Source organism: Antennarius striatus, chromosome 18 (genome assembly GCF_040054535.1).
Source record: "Antennarius striatus isolate MH-2024 chromosome 18, ASM4005453v1, whole genome shotgun sequence".
Taxonomy (NCBI): Eukaryota; Metazoa; Chordata; class Actinopteri; order Lophiiformes; family Antennariidae; genus Antennarius; species Antennarius striatus.
This window is the reverse complement of record NC_090793.1, coordinates 16959890-16975992: the sequence shown is the minus strand read 5'-3', so window position 1 is coordinate 16975992 and position 16103 is coordinate 16959890. Positions and strand designations below refer to the sequence as shown.

General features: G+C 37.6%; 1 protein-coding gene across 1 annotated transcript; it reads left to right on the top strand.

Moving 5' to 3' along the window:
• Nucleotides 1-2969: 2969 nt before the first annotated feature.
• Nucleotides 2970-14373, top strand: LOC137612602 (myosin-7-like). The gene is made up of 38 exons (XM_068341213.1): nt 2970-3016; nt 3493-3701; nt 3797-3940; nt 4029-4185; nt 4277-4304; nt 4416-4524; nt 4641-4733; nt 4805-4868; nt 5219-5317; nt 5413-5516; nt 5616-5754; nt 6359-6477; nt 6566-6715; nt 6800-6970; nt 7093-7402; nt 7506-7573; nt 7678-7883; nt 8010-8133; nt 8229-8365; nt 8657-8912; nt 8999-9241; nt 9320-9496; nt 9589-9734; nt 9862-9952; nt 10053-10442; nt 10553-10679; nt 10755-10873; nt 10957-11153; nt 11330-11513; nt 11581-11746; nt 11837-11961; nt 12050-12358; nt 12441-12644; nt 12724-13020; nt 13139-13243; nt 13339-13434; nt 13705-13839; nt 14250-14373. Exons 2-38 carry the CDS (start codon nt 3501-3503, stop codon nt 14268-14270), a joined length of 5811 nt encoding a protein of 1936 aa, XP_068197314.1. The 5' UTR covers nt 2970-3016; nt 3493-3500; the 3' UTR covers nt 14271-14373.
• The last annotated feature ends 1730 nt before the right edge of the window (nt 14374-16103 follow it).

Below are 16103 nucleotides of genomic sequence, written 5' to 3'. Positions count from 1 at the left end.
CTTAGGAGGTCAAATCATCTTAAATAATAAAAGAATAATGAGTTGACGAACCAACCAGATGAGGTTAATCACTGCTATGTCTGCAAAGTGTGTGAAGACCATACAAAAGCCAGCTCGCCAGTCTCTTTATCAAAAAGTATTGCATTTTCCTTATTTTGTATTGAAAGATTTGGAGTTTCTAGAGAAAACTCATATTGTCTATTAAGAGACAACTTAGAATTAAATTTGAAGCCAGACTAACAGGAAAATTTCATTTTTAAATTGAGATTATTTCAGAGTTTTAATGAGGATACTCTTAGCATGGACTAGATGGCTGGTACCACAAGCTCCTACTGTCTTCTTTTGGATCTTTTCTCCCACCACCAAAAAAAGCTACTGGAATTGAGGAATAGCATAAATTAATAAGACAATGTACACATTTATGGGAACCTTTGTAGGATTGTGAGCATATGAAAGTGTCCATGTTGAAAATCATAAATGTAACAGCAATGGATATGTGGAGTGTCAAAGGTGCTCATTTGGTTACCCTACACTGTGCCAATGAACACACATCTAAACTGGGCTTCCCCAAAAATCTTTCCCCACACCAAACACCTGTACTCACATATAAAATTATGTATCCATATCATTCCTTGTAATTGCATCTGTGGTCTGACTTTTTTTTTCTTATAATATGTAACAAGAAGCATCACACTAGTGACAAGAATACTGGAATACGATAACACGGTTATAACCATGCACAGGCCATCTAAATTGTTTCATAAATTACACATCACATGTTTGAATATAATGACATGCACATCAGTTATGCATAACTTATTGTAGAAATACAAATGCCAAAACAACTAAAATATTGTACAAACACTTATGCATAACTGAGTGAGCATGAAAAACAAACTCAGGATACATATATTCATTCATTATTATTTGTAAGTGATGTTTTCACTTTTGGAGCCTATCCCAGCGGACTTATGGATGAGAGGCAGGGGACACTCTGGGTGCGATGCCGGTGCACTGCAGTCAAACAACAACTGACAATTTGCAACAATCAATTCACTTGAAGTGCATGTTTTTAGAGGTGGGAGGAAGCTGGAGAACCAGGAGAGAACCCGATCAGACATGGGGAGAACATACAAACTACAGACAGAGCAGGACTCGAACCCGGAACCTTTTTGCTGTGAGACGATGACGCTACCCACTGCACCAACGTGCCAACCATACATATATATTGAATCATATAAATGCTTAGTGTAAATAATTTGTAGAATCATGAATGAAGTGTGCTATGGACTGATGAATCCATTTTTCAAAACGCTTTTGACAGTCACAATGTTGTATTTTCAGATGGTTTCATGTCAGATCATCTAAATGAGTCTGACCAAGCTTAAAACCATCATGATGGTATAGATCAGTTGCCGACTTGTGTCATTTAGCAGTGTTCCAGTCAGTTTTTAAAACAACATATACTGCCATCCAGACATCTTTGTCATGGATGTTTCTTACACAATTTTATAGCTTTGCAGTAAAGAAGTCCGAGTACTAGACTGGCCTGCCGACAAACAAGACCTGTTTTAAAATGTGCATCTTGAAGCTCCAAATACAAGGACAGCAAAGTTGAACTGTAGCATAACTGTGCATCAGGAAGGGGAAATTATTTCACATGCAAAACTTCAAAAGTTTGAAAAATAAATATATGAATTCAAGTATCTCAGCTGACTCATAACATATCTTCGTTGGGTATAAAAAATTTTCTACAAATCTGTTTATCTATCAGGTTGGGAAACTTACGCGTAATTTCATGTTATTGAAAAAGGTGAGTACAAGTACAGTAGTTGTTTGATCGCAATAACGTATGGAAATTTCTCTTGTTGGTAAAAAAAAACAAAGAAACAATGTCAAGTGACTGTGATTAGCCTTAGGACATACTGTATGTCTGTGAATAGTGGTGAGTGATAATAAAGGGATTTCACAGCTGTGACCTTGGTCTTGTCTTGCCTCTCTGTAGACAACAGCTGCAGCTCTTTATTCTCCCTCTTGAATTTCACACCCCATGACTTGACATACTATTGTTGAACTTAGAATATATGTCATATGCCATAAATTTTACATGTTCGACAACTTAATTAGGTATGAATATAGGGGCAATCTGTGGTAAAACACGTCTAAATTGAATAATACCATATGATCATAACTTACACATTATATTACTGCACTACAGAATGTGGTAAATATATGAATTATTGTATTTCATCCAATTTGTTTAATCAGTGAAAATATGGACTGCAGGTCATCTTCTTAATTAATTCATGGTCAATTCGAGTATCAGCAAGTTGGAATGGATTTATCTACTCTCTATCATAATTATATTTTAACAAGATTTATTTTATTATAACTATCTTTGGATAATTACATTTACAGCATTATATTAACTTCCATTAGCCTTGTTATACTGAGCCTTCATTTAGACTGCACACCACTTTGTATAACTGAGACCATACACAGTTACTTGATGGACTGTAGCCTTCCCCCACCTTCTGCCTTCCCCTTTCTTTGCCCTGTCCTGTCTGGCGTGGTTGTCTGTTGTTCACAAGGTGACAGCAACTAATAGCTAAGCTTGGCTGCACCCAATTTGGAGAATGCTTCTGATGATAGGCAACCTGGATGCCATATCTATGATATTCATACCCATATTTGGCTGACTAACAACCTTTATTAATGGGGAAGCAGCCTGGTGTCAGCCACTGGAGTCATCATTTCATTTTACAAAGGCTGATAGTCCAAGGTAAGGAAAAAATCACCTGAATAATGCATGCTAGTTATCATATAATACCTTATAAGAATGTTTGTCTGCGATATAAATATTAAGATTTTATAGCTAGATAATGAATTTTAATGAGTACATTTTGCTTTAATTGAACTTTTGTCTTCATAGAGAAATAATGTAATATGACACAATTTGGTTTGATTAGGTCTGCAGAACATAAACATCAGTTTCCTGTGGAGTGTAACACTTCAGGTAAAATTCACATCCATATTTTTAAATGTTAATGCAATCATTTTTCTTTATGTGGCACATCAGTTACATCATTTCTTTAATATCTTTGGTATATTTCCAGGTCTTTCTATACATTCATACATGGGCAACAAATGCCTTTTCTGATTCTGATATTTTCTAATTGTTTCTCTATTATTTTTTTCTTGTAATTCTTAGTGGTAATGTCATTCTTTTTTAAATTTAAAATAACACAAATAAAAATAAAATATATATACACTATTTTAGAAGTTTTTGTGAAATTATTTTTATGATGAACACTTTTTTGTGATACAAACATTTTCCAGGATCGTTCATGTCCAATAAATTTTAATCCATTTTCACCCACACTTGTCTGGTGTTTTTTCCCATTGGGTCCAATGTGAAATAACAATGTGCTAAATGTATACATGCAAATATATAGATTACAGGTTGTAAATGACGTTTAATTTTTTTTAAAGGTTAAAAAATGGGTGATGCTGCCATGGCTGAGTTTGGGCCTGCTGCTCCTTATCTGAGGAAGTCAGACAAGGAGCGTCTGGAGTCCCAGACACGTGCATTTGACATGAAAAAAGAGTGTTTTGTTCCTGATCCAGAAGCCGAGTATGTCAAAGCATCTGTCACTTCTCGTGATGGTGACAAAGTCACTGCTCACACTGAATTTGGAAAGGTATATACATTATAGTATATAACATCAGTTCTCTCTAAATGTATGTTAATGTGAGTCTTGACCTTTATTTAACATTGTGCTATTGCTTTCTGTAGACTGTCACAGTGAAGGAGTGTGATGTACACCCTCAGAATCCACCAAAGTTTGATAAAATTGAAGACATGGCCATGTTCACCTTCCTCCACGAGCCTGCTGTGCTGTTTAACCTCAAAGAGCGTTACGCAGCATGGATGATCTATGTAAGACAACAGGCAAAACTGTAATTACCTTCATTCATAAGATATTTCAGTCTGTGAAGCCACTATCTTCTATCCATCAACATGACAGACCTACTCTGGACTGTTCTGTGTGACTGTCAACCCTTACAAGTGGCTGCCAGTCTACAACCAAGAAGTTGTTGTTGCCTACAGAGGAAAGAAGAGGGCTGAGGCTCCTCCTCACATCTTCTCCATCTCTGACAATGCCTACCAGTACATGTTGGCAGGTAGATAATTCATCTGAGTCTTCATCTTGATAAATTATTTACTTCAGACATAAGATTTTACTCATGATTTCAAAATATCTCTTTCTGACAGACAGAGAAAACCAGTCAATCCTTATCACGTAAGTCACAAGGGCAAAATTGTGTTTGTCAGCTAGGGGTGAAGGGTTAGGGTTAGGGTTAGGGTTAGGGTTAGGGTTAGGGTTAAAACTTTCTGACTCTTTTCAACTCAGTGGAGAATCTGGTGCCGGAAAAACTGTCAACACCAAACGTGTCATTCAGTACTTTGCCAGCATTGCTGCTGTGCCGGGTGGAAAGAAAGACCAATCTGCTGAGAAGAAGGTTGGTATTAAACACACATATTTTATGTTGCCAAAGTGTCACGTCAACAAAAAGTGAAGGATTTTTTTTTGTCCTGCAGTCATTTTATGAATTTTTTAATGTTTTAATAAAATCAGGGTACCCTGGAGGATCAAATCATTCAGGCTAACCCTGCTCTGGAGGCCTTTGGGAATGCCAAGACCATCAGGAATGACAACTCATCCAGATTTGTGAGTCTCTACGTGAGTAATCTGGCTATTTGTTTCATTAATTGAATGAGAATAATCTTTTTCTTTTTCAGGGTAAATTCATTAGAATTCATTTTGACAACAGAGGAAAGTTATCATCTGCTGACATCGAGACTTGTGAGTGAATCTAATAGCTGCTGTTATCGAGCTCTGTGTTGCGCATTTCACTCTTGTTGGCTTGGTGTAAATATGTTTACGTAATTTACTTGTTTTTTTTTAATCGTGTTGTTTTTTTCGCTGGGTTTCTTTTTTGTGCTTGCATTTTTCACCAAGAGCTGTACACAGTGTACAATAACAATAAAAAGCCTTCTATTCTATTCTATTCTATTCTATTCTATTCTATTCTATTCTATTCTGTTGAGTCTCTAATCCAACTAATCTAATCTAATTTGAATGTTTTTCTAAACTTTGTGATACTGGAAATGGCCACACAAATGTTTATTAAAAATATGTCATACGTCTGACAGATCTTTTGGAAAAGTCTCGAGTGACCTACCAATTAAAAGCGGAGAGGGACTACCATATTTTCTACCAAATCTTGTCTCAGGTTAAGCCTGAGCTTCTAGGTAGTGTACATTAAATATCTGACATGGATATCATGTAACTGCATCACATACTGTATCCTAAAAATATTTTCTATTCCGTCAAAAAACCTTTTTAGAGATGCTGCTCATCACCAACAACCCCTATGACTACGCCTTCATCTCCCAAGGAGAGACCACAGTCGCCTCTATCAATGATGCTGAAGAGCTGATGGCCACTGATGTGAGCTTTACAACTTTACAACAAAAAATGGTGTTTTTGAGGAATTTACCCTTCTTATTGATATAAGTAAAAAACAAAACTTTCTCTACCTTCATTCAGGATGCTTTTGATGTTCTGGGCTTCACTCAAGAGGAAAAAAACAGCATTTACAAACTGACTGGTGCCATCATGCACTATGGCAACATGAAGTTTAAGCAGAAGCAGCGAGAGGAGCAGGCAGAGGCTGATGGCACTGAGGGTAAACAGAAGCTGTTGATGATGATGGTGATGATGATGATGATGACACAATAATAATAATAATAATAATAATAATAATAATAAAAACAACAACAACAACAACGAGCCTTAGATCCATGATTAAGTAATATTAGCGAGTGACATAGTGAGGACTTAACTCATGATATGTACAAATGACTTACTTACATCATCGGAATTTGAAAAATAGAGGAATAAAATGGTGTATATAACCTTTGAATTATTAGAAATATTCTGAAAGTAAATTGAGACTGTATCAACAAATGTATTTCATGTTGATTTTGATTTAAAAATGTATTTATATGTATGAATTGTGCAGTGCATGACATAAAAGTAAAAATGTTGTTTAAACTGTCAAACAGTTGCTAAATGTGTTAACATTTTATGTGTTTAAATATGTATATACTGTATTATGACCCTAATTTTCAGTAGATAATGGGCTGTTGTTTACATATAGAAAAATATGTTAATTCGTGTTATAATCAACAATTATTGTTAGCAGTTCATGGCGCTCACAAAAGCTGTGAGGTTAAAGAAGCAGACTAATGCATAAGTAACCAGTTCACATTATATGTTCAATTTCACAGATGCTGACAAAGTTGCGTATCTGATGGGCCTGAACTCTGCTGACCTCATTAAAGGTCTCTGTCACCCGAGGGTTAAAGTAGGAAATGAGTGGGTCACCAAGGGACAAAATGTTGCCCAGGTAATGAGTTGAAGAAAATATGATATATAGAACAAACTGATTTCATGACAAGTTAGATTTAAAAGATATTACTGATTTTCCTCCCTAGGTGTACTATGCTGTGGGTGCCTTGTCCAAGTCAGTGTATGAAAAGATGTTTCTATGGATGGTGGTGAGAATTAACCAATCCCTGGACACCAAGCAGCCCCGTCAGTACTTCATTGGTGTGCTGGACATTGCTGGCTTTGAGATCTTTGATGTAAGTTTAGACTGAAAAGTGTGTTACCATGAATAAAATCTTATTTCTGGAGCTCATTTCTGATTACTCACAATGTCATTACAGTTCAACACCTTTGAGCAGCTGTGCATCAACTTCACCAATGAAAAACTGCAACAGTTTTTCAACCACCACATGTTTGTGCTGGAGCAGGAAGAGTACAAAAAAGAAGGCATTGAATGGGAGTTTATTGATTTCGGCATGGACTTGCAGGCTTGTATTGACCTGATTGAAAAGGTGAGTTTAAAGGTTATTTGATGATCTTTGAGTGATTCCAATTATTTTGTATGAAACCCATGTTTTATGTATTTTTTTTCTCTTGCCATGCATAAGCAAATATAAACTTTTATCTTCATCAGCCCATGGGTATCATGTCCATCCTTGAAGAGGAGTGTATGTTTCCCAAAGCCTCTGATGCCACCTTTAAAGCTAAGCTCTATGACAACCATCTAGGAAAGTCAAACAATTTCCAGAAGCCCAGAATTGTCAAAGGGAAACCAGAGGCTCATTTCTCTTTGGTTCATTATGCTGGAACTGTTGATTATAACATCGGTAACTGGCTGGTGAAGAACAAGGATCCTCTGAATGAAACGGTTGTGGGGCTGTATCAGAAATCAACTCTCAAGCTGTTGTCGTTCTTGTTTGTAAATTATGCTGGAGCTGATTCAGGTAAGAATAAGTTGATTATATCACATAAACCTCCACTTTGAATTGATATTTACTGTGTCTGTTAATGCAGTCCAGTGGATTGTAAAATTGTGTTGTGTTCCAGATACTGGAAAGGGCAAAGGAAGCAAGAAGAAGGGTTCATCCTTCCAAACTGTCTCTGCCTTGCATCGGGTTAGGATACACACATTGCCGACTGTGACGACAAAACTATTTTACTTTGATGTATACAAGAAAAAAATTCTTAAATTAACTGGTTGTTCAAATGACCTCCACAGGAGAATCTCAACAAGCTGATGACAAACTTAAGGTCCACTCACCCTCACTTTGTGCGCTGCATCATCCCCAATGAGACCAAGACTCCTGGGGCCATGGAGAACCCACTGGTCATGCACCAGCTGCGCTGTAACGGTGTTCTGGAGGGCATCAGGATCTGCAGGAAGGGCTTCCCCAACAGGATCCTCTATGGAGATTTCAAACAGAGGTTTGAATATGATGAACAATTTTCAAAATACCTATAAGGACGAACAAGTAATTTGTAAGAATTGATATTTCTTGTAGGATAGTTTTAAAGTAACCAAGTTTTTTATCTTTCATATTTGCACCAAAGGTACCGTATTTTGAACCCAAATGCAATTCCTGAAGGACAGTTCATTGACAACAAGAAGGCGGCGGAAAAACTGTTGGGTTCTCTGGATATTGACCACAGCCAGTACAAACTTGGGCACACCAAGGTCAGTATTTCTAATATTATTTTAAAGAAAAATGATTTTTTTTTTCCATATCAGGTCATTTATTAGTAATTATCAAACACTTGTCTTTGAAATAGGTGTTCTTCAAAGCTGGACTTCTGGGTCAGCTAGAGGAGATGAGAGATGACAGACTAGCTCTGATAATCACTGGAATTCAAGCCAGGTCACGAGGCCTTCTGGCAAGAATTGAATTCCAGAAGATTGTTGAACGCAGGTATTTTCTCCCATGATGGAAAAGTTCTCTGAGTATAGTCAATCTCTTTCAAATCCTGTAGGCCAAAGTTGGGGGAAAAATGCTCAACGAATCCACATTGGTTGAGTCTGCTTTACAAAAAAAACATAAAACAGCAACATGAAACACTAAGTAGACATTAAAATGGAAAAAATTCAATCCATTGACAGCACTTCATATTTAGTTAATGGAGGAGAACAAAGTGAGGCACGATGATTGATGATGACAAATATATATTCACTATATAAACAAAACACAATATGCTGTCTGTAGGGATGCATTACTTGTGATCCAATGGAACATCCGTGCCTTCATGGGAGTCAAAAATTGGCCTTGGATGAAGATGTATTTCAAGATTAAACCTCTGTTAAAGTCGGCAGAGACTGAGAAGGAAATGGCCAACATGAAGGAAGAGTTTACCAAACTTAAAGAAGCTTTTGAAAAATCAGAAGCCCGCAGAAAGGAACTCGAAGAAAAAATGGTCACTCTTATCCAAGAGAAGAATGACTTGCAGCTCCAAGTTCACTCAGTAGGTTTAAAACATCTATTACAAATGATATATAAATTATGCACTGTGTCTAATAATGTATAATATCCCTAACGCATTACCAACAGGAGCAAGATAATCTTTGTGATGCTGAAGAAAGATGTGAAGGACTGATCAAAAGCAAGATTCAGCTGGAAGCAAAAATCAAAGAGTTGACAGAAAGGCTGGAGGATGAAGAGGAGATGAATGCTGAGCTAACGGCTAAGAAGAGGAAGCTGGAGGACGAGTGCTCTGAGCTGAAGAAAGATATCGATGACTTAGAATTAACTCTGGCTAAAGTGGAGAAAGAGAAGCACGCCACTGAGAACAAGGTACAACAAAGACTCCTGGATATCAAATGCATGAAGGACTAACATGTTTCTAACCTGATCACTGCAACACCATCACAGGTAAAGAACCTGGTGGAGGAGATGGCTGCTTTGGATGAAATCATTGCTAAGCTGACAAAGGAAAAGAAAGCCTTACAGGAGGCTCATCAGCAAACGCTGGATGATCTGCAGAGTGAAGAAGACAAAGTCAACACTCTGACCAAGGCCAAATCTAAGCTGGAGCAACAAGTGGATGATGTGAGGACACAACAAAACATTTGGGTTTTTGGCTTAAATTCAATATCATGAATAATTACAACTAATATACTATAAATGCTATTTTTTTTAAGCTTGAAGGATCCCTTGAGCAAGAGAAGAAAGTACGTATGGATCTAGAAAGAGCAAAGAGAAAGCTTGAAGGAGACCTGAAGTTAGCGCAAGAGAGTATCATGGACTTGGAAAATGACAAACAGCAACTTGAAGAGAGGCTGAAAAAGTAATTTAAAAAATTGCCCTTGTAAATGCACCAGTGTTTGAAAAACTATTGGTCTACTGGTCTATTGGTCTATTGGTCTATTGGTCTATTGGTCTATTGGTCTATTTAACAATTGTTTTATCCACAGGAAAGATTTTGAAATCAACCAATTAAGTAGCAAAATTGAAGATGAGCAAGCAATGACTGCCCAGCTCCAGAAAAAACTGAAGGAGCTACAGGTAATTCCAGTGAAGGAAGTGAGGTTTATTGAACAGAAATGTAACATTTGTTTATATGTATTATAATAATTATTCAATTACAAAATCCCTTTTTATTTAGGCCCGTATTGAAGAACTGGAGGAAGAGCTCGAAGCAGAACGAGCTGCTCGGGCTAAAGTGGAGAAACAGAGAGCAGATTTAGCCAGAGAGCTGGAGGAGATCAGCGAGAGGCTGGAGGAGGCTGGAGGAGCAACAACGGCCCAGATCGAGATGAACAAGAAGAGGGAGGCGGAATTCTTGAAGCTCCGCAGAGACCTTGAAGAGGCCACTCTGCAGCACGAATCCACCGCTGCCACGCTCAGGAAGAAACAAGCTGACAGTGTTGCTGACCTGGGGGAACAGATTGACAACCTGCAGAGAGTCAAGCAGAAACTGGAGAAGGAGAAGAGTGAGCTGAGACTGGAGCTGGATGATGTGGTCTCCAGTATGGAACACATTTTAAAGGCTAAAGTACGAAACTTTTGTGTCTTATATACTCGTTTAATTAATTTAATCTCTGCTCCATTGCTGTTGTGAAACATTTTTGAAATATTTATTCATGGATGTTTTCATTTTTTTAGAACAATTTGGAGAAGATGTGCAGGTCTCTGGAAGATCAAATGAATGAGTACAAAACAAAATCCGAAGAAGGACAGCGTACCATCAATGATTTCACAATGCAAAAAGCAAAGCTTCAAACTGAGAATGGTATGCATTAGATTGGAAAAATGTTTGTTTAGGGGGAAAAAAAAGATTTCTAATTTTACTATTTCACAAACCAAGGTGAACTTATAAGGCAAAATGAGGAGAAGGATTCCCTAGTGTCTCAACTTAGCAGAGGGAAACAATCCTACACTCAACAAATTGAGGATCTCAAAAGACAACTGGAGGAAGAACTCAAGGTAACAAACAACTAAAACCTTAAGTAATACAAATAAATTAAATGTGTGCACATGTCAGGCATTATAATACGCTTTCATTTCAGGCCAAGAATGCATTAGCTCATGCAGTGCAGTCTGCTCGTCACGACTGTGATCTGCTCAGGGAGCAATATGAGGAAGAGCAGGAAGCCAAGGGTGAACTCCAGCGTGGGATGTCCAAGGCCAACTCTGAGGTGGCTCAGTGGAGAACGAAGTACGAAACTGACGCCATCCAGAGAACCGAGGAACTGGAGGAGGCCAAGTGAGTAAAAAACATCTTCACTCACAAAACGCTTCAACGTTTAAAAGCAATGGATAGTGACCAAATGTATTATAATCAATGTGAAGTAATGATTGGCGAAAATTTTCGGAAATGATTAATGATCATAAATCATTATTAACACGAGTAAAACTAAAAGGAATTCAATGACAATCCAGAAAGAAGCTGGCTCAGCGTCTGCAGGAGGCTGAGGAGGCTGTGGAAGCAGTGAATGCTAAATGTTCTTCTCTGGAGAAGACCAAACACAGGCTGCAGAATGAGATCGAAGATCTGATGGTGGATGTGGAGAGGTCTAATGCTGCTGCTGCTGCTCTGGACAAGAAGCAAAGAAACTTTGACAAGGTTGAATTTAAAATTCTATAACATGCTTGTTTCAGATGCTTTGTATTAAATGTGAATTGTTTTACAGATTTTGGCAGAGTGGAAGCAGAAATATGAAGAGTCTCAGACAGAACTGGAGAGCTCACAGAAAGAAGCCAGGTCTCTGAGCACAGAGCTGTTCAAACTGAAAAATTCATATGAAGAATCGCTGGAACATCTTGAAACCATGAAGAGAGAAAATAAGAATCTGCAGGGTAAGAAAAAACACCATCTTACATCCTTTCAAATCTTTTTGTAATGAATTAGTCAATGACATTTGCATTCACTTACATTCTGCTTCTTAGAGGAAATATCCGACCTCACTGAACAAATTGGTGAGGGTGGAAAAGCTATTCATGAGCTTGAGAAAATTCGAAAACAGTTGGAACAAGAGAAATCAGAGATACAAACTAACTTGGAGGAAGCAGAGGTAGGTTCTTGCATCTCAAATATGTTTGACAAATGGTAATAGCTTGCATAATATTTGACACTCTATCTTTATTTTCTATCTTCTTGAGGCCTCACTGGAGCACGAAGAGGGAAAGATTCTCAGAATTCAGCTCGACTTCAATCAGGTTAAAGCAGAAATTGAGCGCAAGCTGGCTGAGAAAGATGAAGAAATGGAGCAAGCGAAGCGAAATCAACAGCGAGTTGTGGACACCCTGCAGAGCTCTCTGGAGTCTGAGACTCGCAGCAGGAATGAGGCCCTGCGTTTGAAGAAGAAGATGGAGGGAGACCTCAATGAGATGGAGATCCAGCTAAGCCAGGCCAACAGGCAGGCAGCAGAGGCCCAGAAACAACTCAAGGCTATTCACTCACATCTCAAGGTATTCATTTTTTCGGCGACTTTGTGGATATATACTGCAACTTGTTTCATAATACATGTCTCAAAAATATATGATCTTCCAGGATGCTCAGCTCCAGCTTGATGAATATCTGCGAGCAAATGATGAGATGAAGGAGAACATTGCCATTGTTGAGCGGCGCAACAACCTACTTCAGGCTGAGCTGGAGGAACTCAGGTCTGCTCTGGAGCAAACGGAGAGAGGTCGTAAACTTGCTGAGCAAGAGTTGCTGGATGTCAGTGAGAGGGTGCAGCTACTGCACTCACAGGTAACACACATGCAGTTCATTCGTTTGTGTTCTCATTGGCAAATATTTCACTAAATTCATTGACAAATTCTTCATCCAGAACACTAGTCTACTCAACCAAAAGCGGAAGCTGGAGGCTGATACGTCCCAGCTTCAAACGGAAGTAGAGGATGCAGTGCAGGAATGCAGAAATGCGGAGGAAAAGGCCAAGAAGGCCATCACTGATGCAGCCATGATGGCAGAGGAGCTGAAGAAGGAGCAGGACACCAGCGCTCACCTGGAGAGAATGAAGAAGAACATGGAGCAGACCATCAAAGACCTTCAGCACCGTCTGGATGAAGCTGAGCAGATTGCCATGAAGGGGGGCAAGAAGCAGCTGCAGAAGCTTGAGGCCAGGGTACGTGTAAATAATTTTAGGGGCATTGGTGAGGAATACTGAAGTTATAACTATTCAGGTTCTGAAAAATAGTTAAAGAAAACGTATCACAATATTGTAATTTCTTTATTCTCAACAGATTAGAGAACTGGAAAGTGAAGTTGAGGCTGAACAACGAAAATCCAGCGAATCTGTCAAGGGAATACGAAAATATGAGAGACGAATCAAAGAACTGACCTATCAGGTAGGTTTCAGTTCACTTTGGAAATGATGGAATACTGACTAACTTTTATTGAAAAAAATATATAATTTTATTATTTTTCTTATTCTTGTTTTCAGGCAGAAGAGGACCGTAAAAATCTTGTCCGTCTGCAAGATCTGGCAGACAAGTTACAGTTAAAGGTCAAATCCTACAAGAAAGCCGCAGAGGGGGCAGTGAGTATTCTAAATATTTCATAGAAAATAAGGTTGGACAAAAAAACAAAAAACAAAGCAAAAAGTAAGATTGGTCCAGGCCCACAGCAAGAGTCTGCATACTAAATTCAATGTATCATTCAGAGAATGAACCTCAAATCCAAGTTTTTCTGCCCCGGCCGTGGAACACTGGACCAACTGTGTACCCTTGAAAGGGTACTGGTGTGTGTACGGGAATTTCCTCCAACTGGCTTGTCGAACTGATGAGTACTGTATGTTTCTTTAACACAGGAAGAACAGGCTAACAATAATATTGCTAAGTTCCGTAAACTTCAACATGAGCTTGATGAGGCTGAAGAGAGAGCTGACATCGCTGAGTCCCAGGTCAACAAGTTGCGTGCCAAGAGCCGTGATGTTGGGTCAAAGGTCAGTTATTGATTTATTATTTTGTTTTGTGTTGATCACAGTGAATACACATGTTTTTTTATCTAATTGATAAATACAGCAATAATGTTTCTGTAGTCTGGATGATCTAGTGTTATTAAAATATATATAAAAAAGTCATTTAATGAAATGATAATATCTTTGTTGCATTAGAAAGATGGAATATTATATACAACATGGAAATACTTGTAATTCATGAGAAAATAATTGATGAACCAGGCAGCCAGTTACTAAAAATCAACAGGTAAATACAGTACAAATTAATCTAACTGATGAATAGGGCAGTGAACGTACATAATTCAAAGTTTTTAATGACATTAAAAGTTTTAAATAGCAATTATTTAATTTTCAAAAAATTATGTTTTTAACTGGTTATTCTTTTCTTATTTCAGAAAGGACTCGATGAAGTTTGAAGCCCATGGAATAACATAATCTTTTCTGAGGCATGTGATATCTAAACAGCGTCTCCTTAAGCATGACATTTGTTCTGTAGAATAAAATTTATCTGCTGCTCAACTTTGTTTGGCCTTGGCTCTTTTTGTATTTTACCAATTTTTACAGCTGTATTCCAAGACTAAAATCTTATGATAGAAATAACATTTTAACTGTTTTTATTAATATTATTGTATGCTAGATTATTAGAGAGGATTTGCTTTTTATTTATTATGCACACAAAATAGAAGAATGGAACTAAATCATTGCACAACAAATCAAATAAGCAAAAACAACAAGTGCCTCTGAAATAAACCCTGCTGAGCAAATTAATTTACAAAGCAAGGTCAAAATGAAGAGAATTTGGTCCCTGAGGAAGATTAGATCTTTCTACAACTTTAAAAAGATGATAGAGATCTTATTTGAGTTTATGGAGGAAAACATCCATTCCCTGTCCTGTGATTAAATGGAGAAGGAATGTCAGCGTCAGAGTTGCCGGCATGGCTAGTAAACTCATATACATGATCATAACCATCATCATTCAAAATCTGGAGGAGTTTAGTTTGTTAGGAGGCCACTAAAGTGATAAAAATAGAGGGTTATCCAAGAAATGTGGTGTCTTTTGGCTAAAAAATAAAACAATAATTACTGTCCCGATAGAACTTACTTTTTAAAGTAAATACTGTGCACTGGATAGACCTTTTCATCCCATTACTTTGATGGATACAACAAAATGTGTGACGAAGAAAAGGTTTACATTGTTATTATAAAATTTGGTTTTGTGCCGAATATTAAAATCTACATAACTGATTTACCAATAATGCAGAAAGTATTTCATACATCACAGGTCAAAGGTCACTCCAATTATGACATCTATCAAATATACTTTCGTCACAACATATTAATGATCATGTTTCAGTTTCAATAAGTGCCTCACTAGTTTTTTTTTGAAAGGCATCTCAAGATTTGTTTCACAAAACCTAGAATGTATCTGAAAGCAATAGAATTCCACGAACTGCTGTAAAATATTAGACATTTAAGCAAAAATTTCTATTTATAAATGAATAATTTAATCCCACCAAAATGAATGTGTATTTTATAGAGATGTTCTCAAAAATCAGTTGGCATTATGTTATCACTTTTATCAATAAAGCATATTTCTCTAAAACTTTCTCCTCTGACAGTTTCAGTGCACGTCTCAACACACGACACTGTAAAACCGAATATTCAACATGAATAAATTGGATTTTGTCATATTGCATTTCACAAAATGGAAAATACACAAGTTCATTGAAAGCCTACCTGTTTATCCATGTATGTGCAGCTATCAGTCCTCTGTATAAAACCTTCTACTGTACTACAGCTTCCAGTGCTGAGAGCAAACACACCAACAACTACCTTCACTGCCTGAATGAAGATTTGCAACCAAAGCAAGAAAAGGGAAGGACACATGGAGGCAGGATCCAGTACTCAGCACCTCCTCAAGTCACCTTCAGTAAACAGAAATAATTCTAACAATAGCAACCTCCTTTGAAACCATTGCTGGATCAGATTTCAAACTTAGGAGAGAGAAGATGCCTCACACCTTGTCTACAACTCCAGAAGTCAGAGATGCAAGGACTGTAGACAGCTGGGAATGGGCCCTCTGATGCTGACCTGACTCTTCCACTAAAGTCTGGAATAGTTTAGAGCTAAGTAAAGGTGCACAGTATCCTGGTATGAAGAAAAAGACTGCCAGCAATATACGTATATGTCCACCTTATGGAATACAAAGAATATCCTGTTCCTACCAAGGGTAAATAAGGTTCACTTTC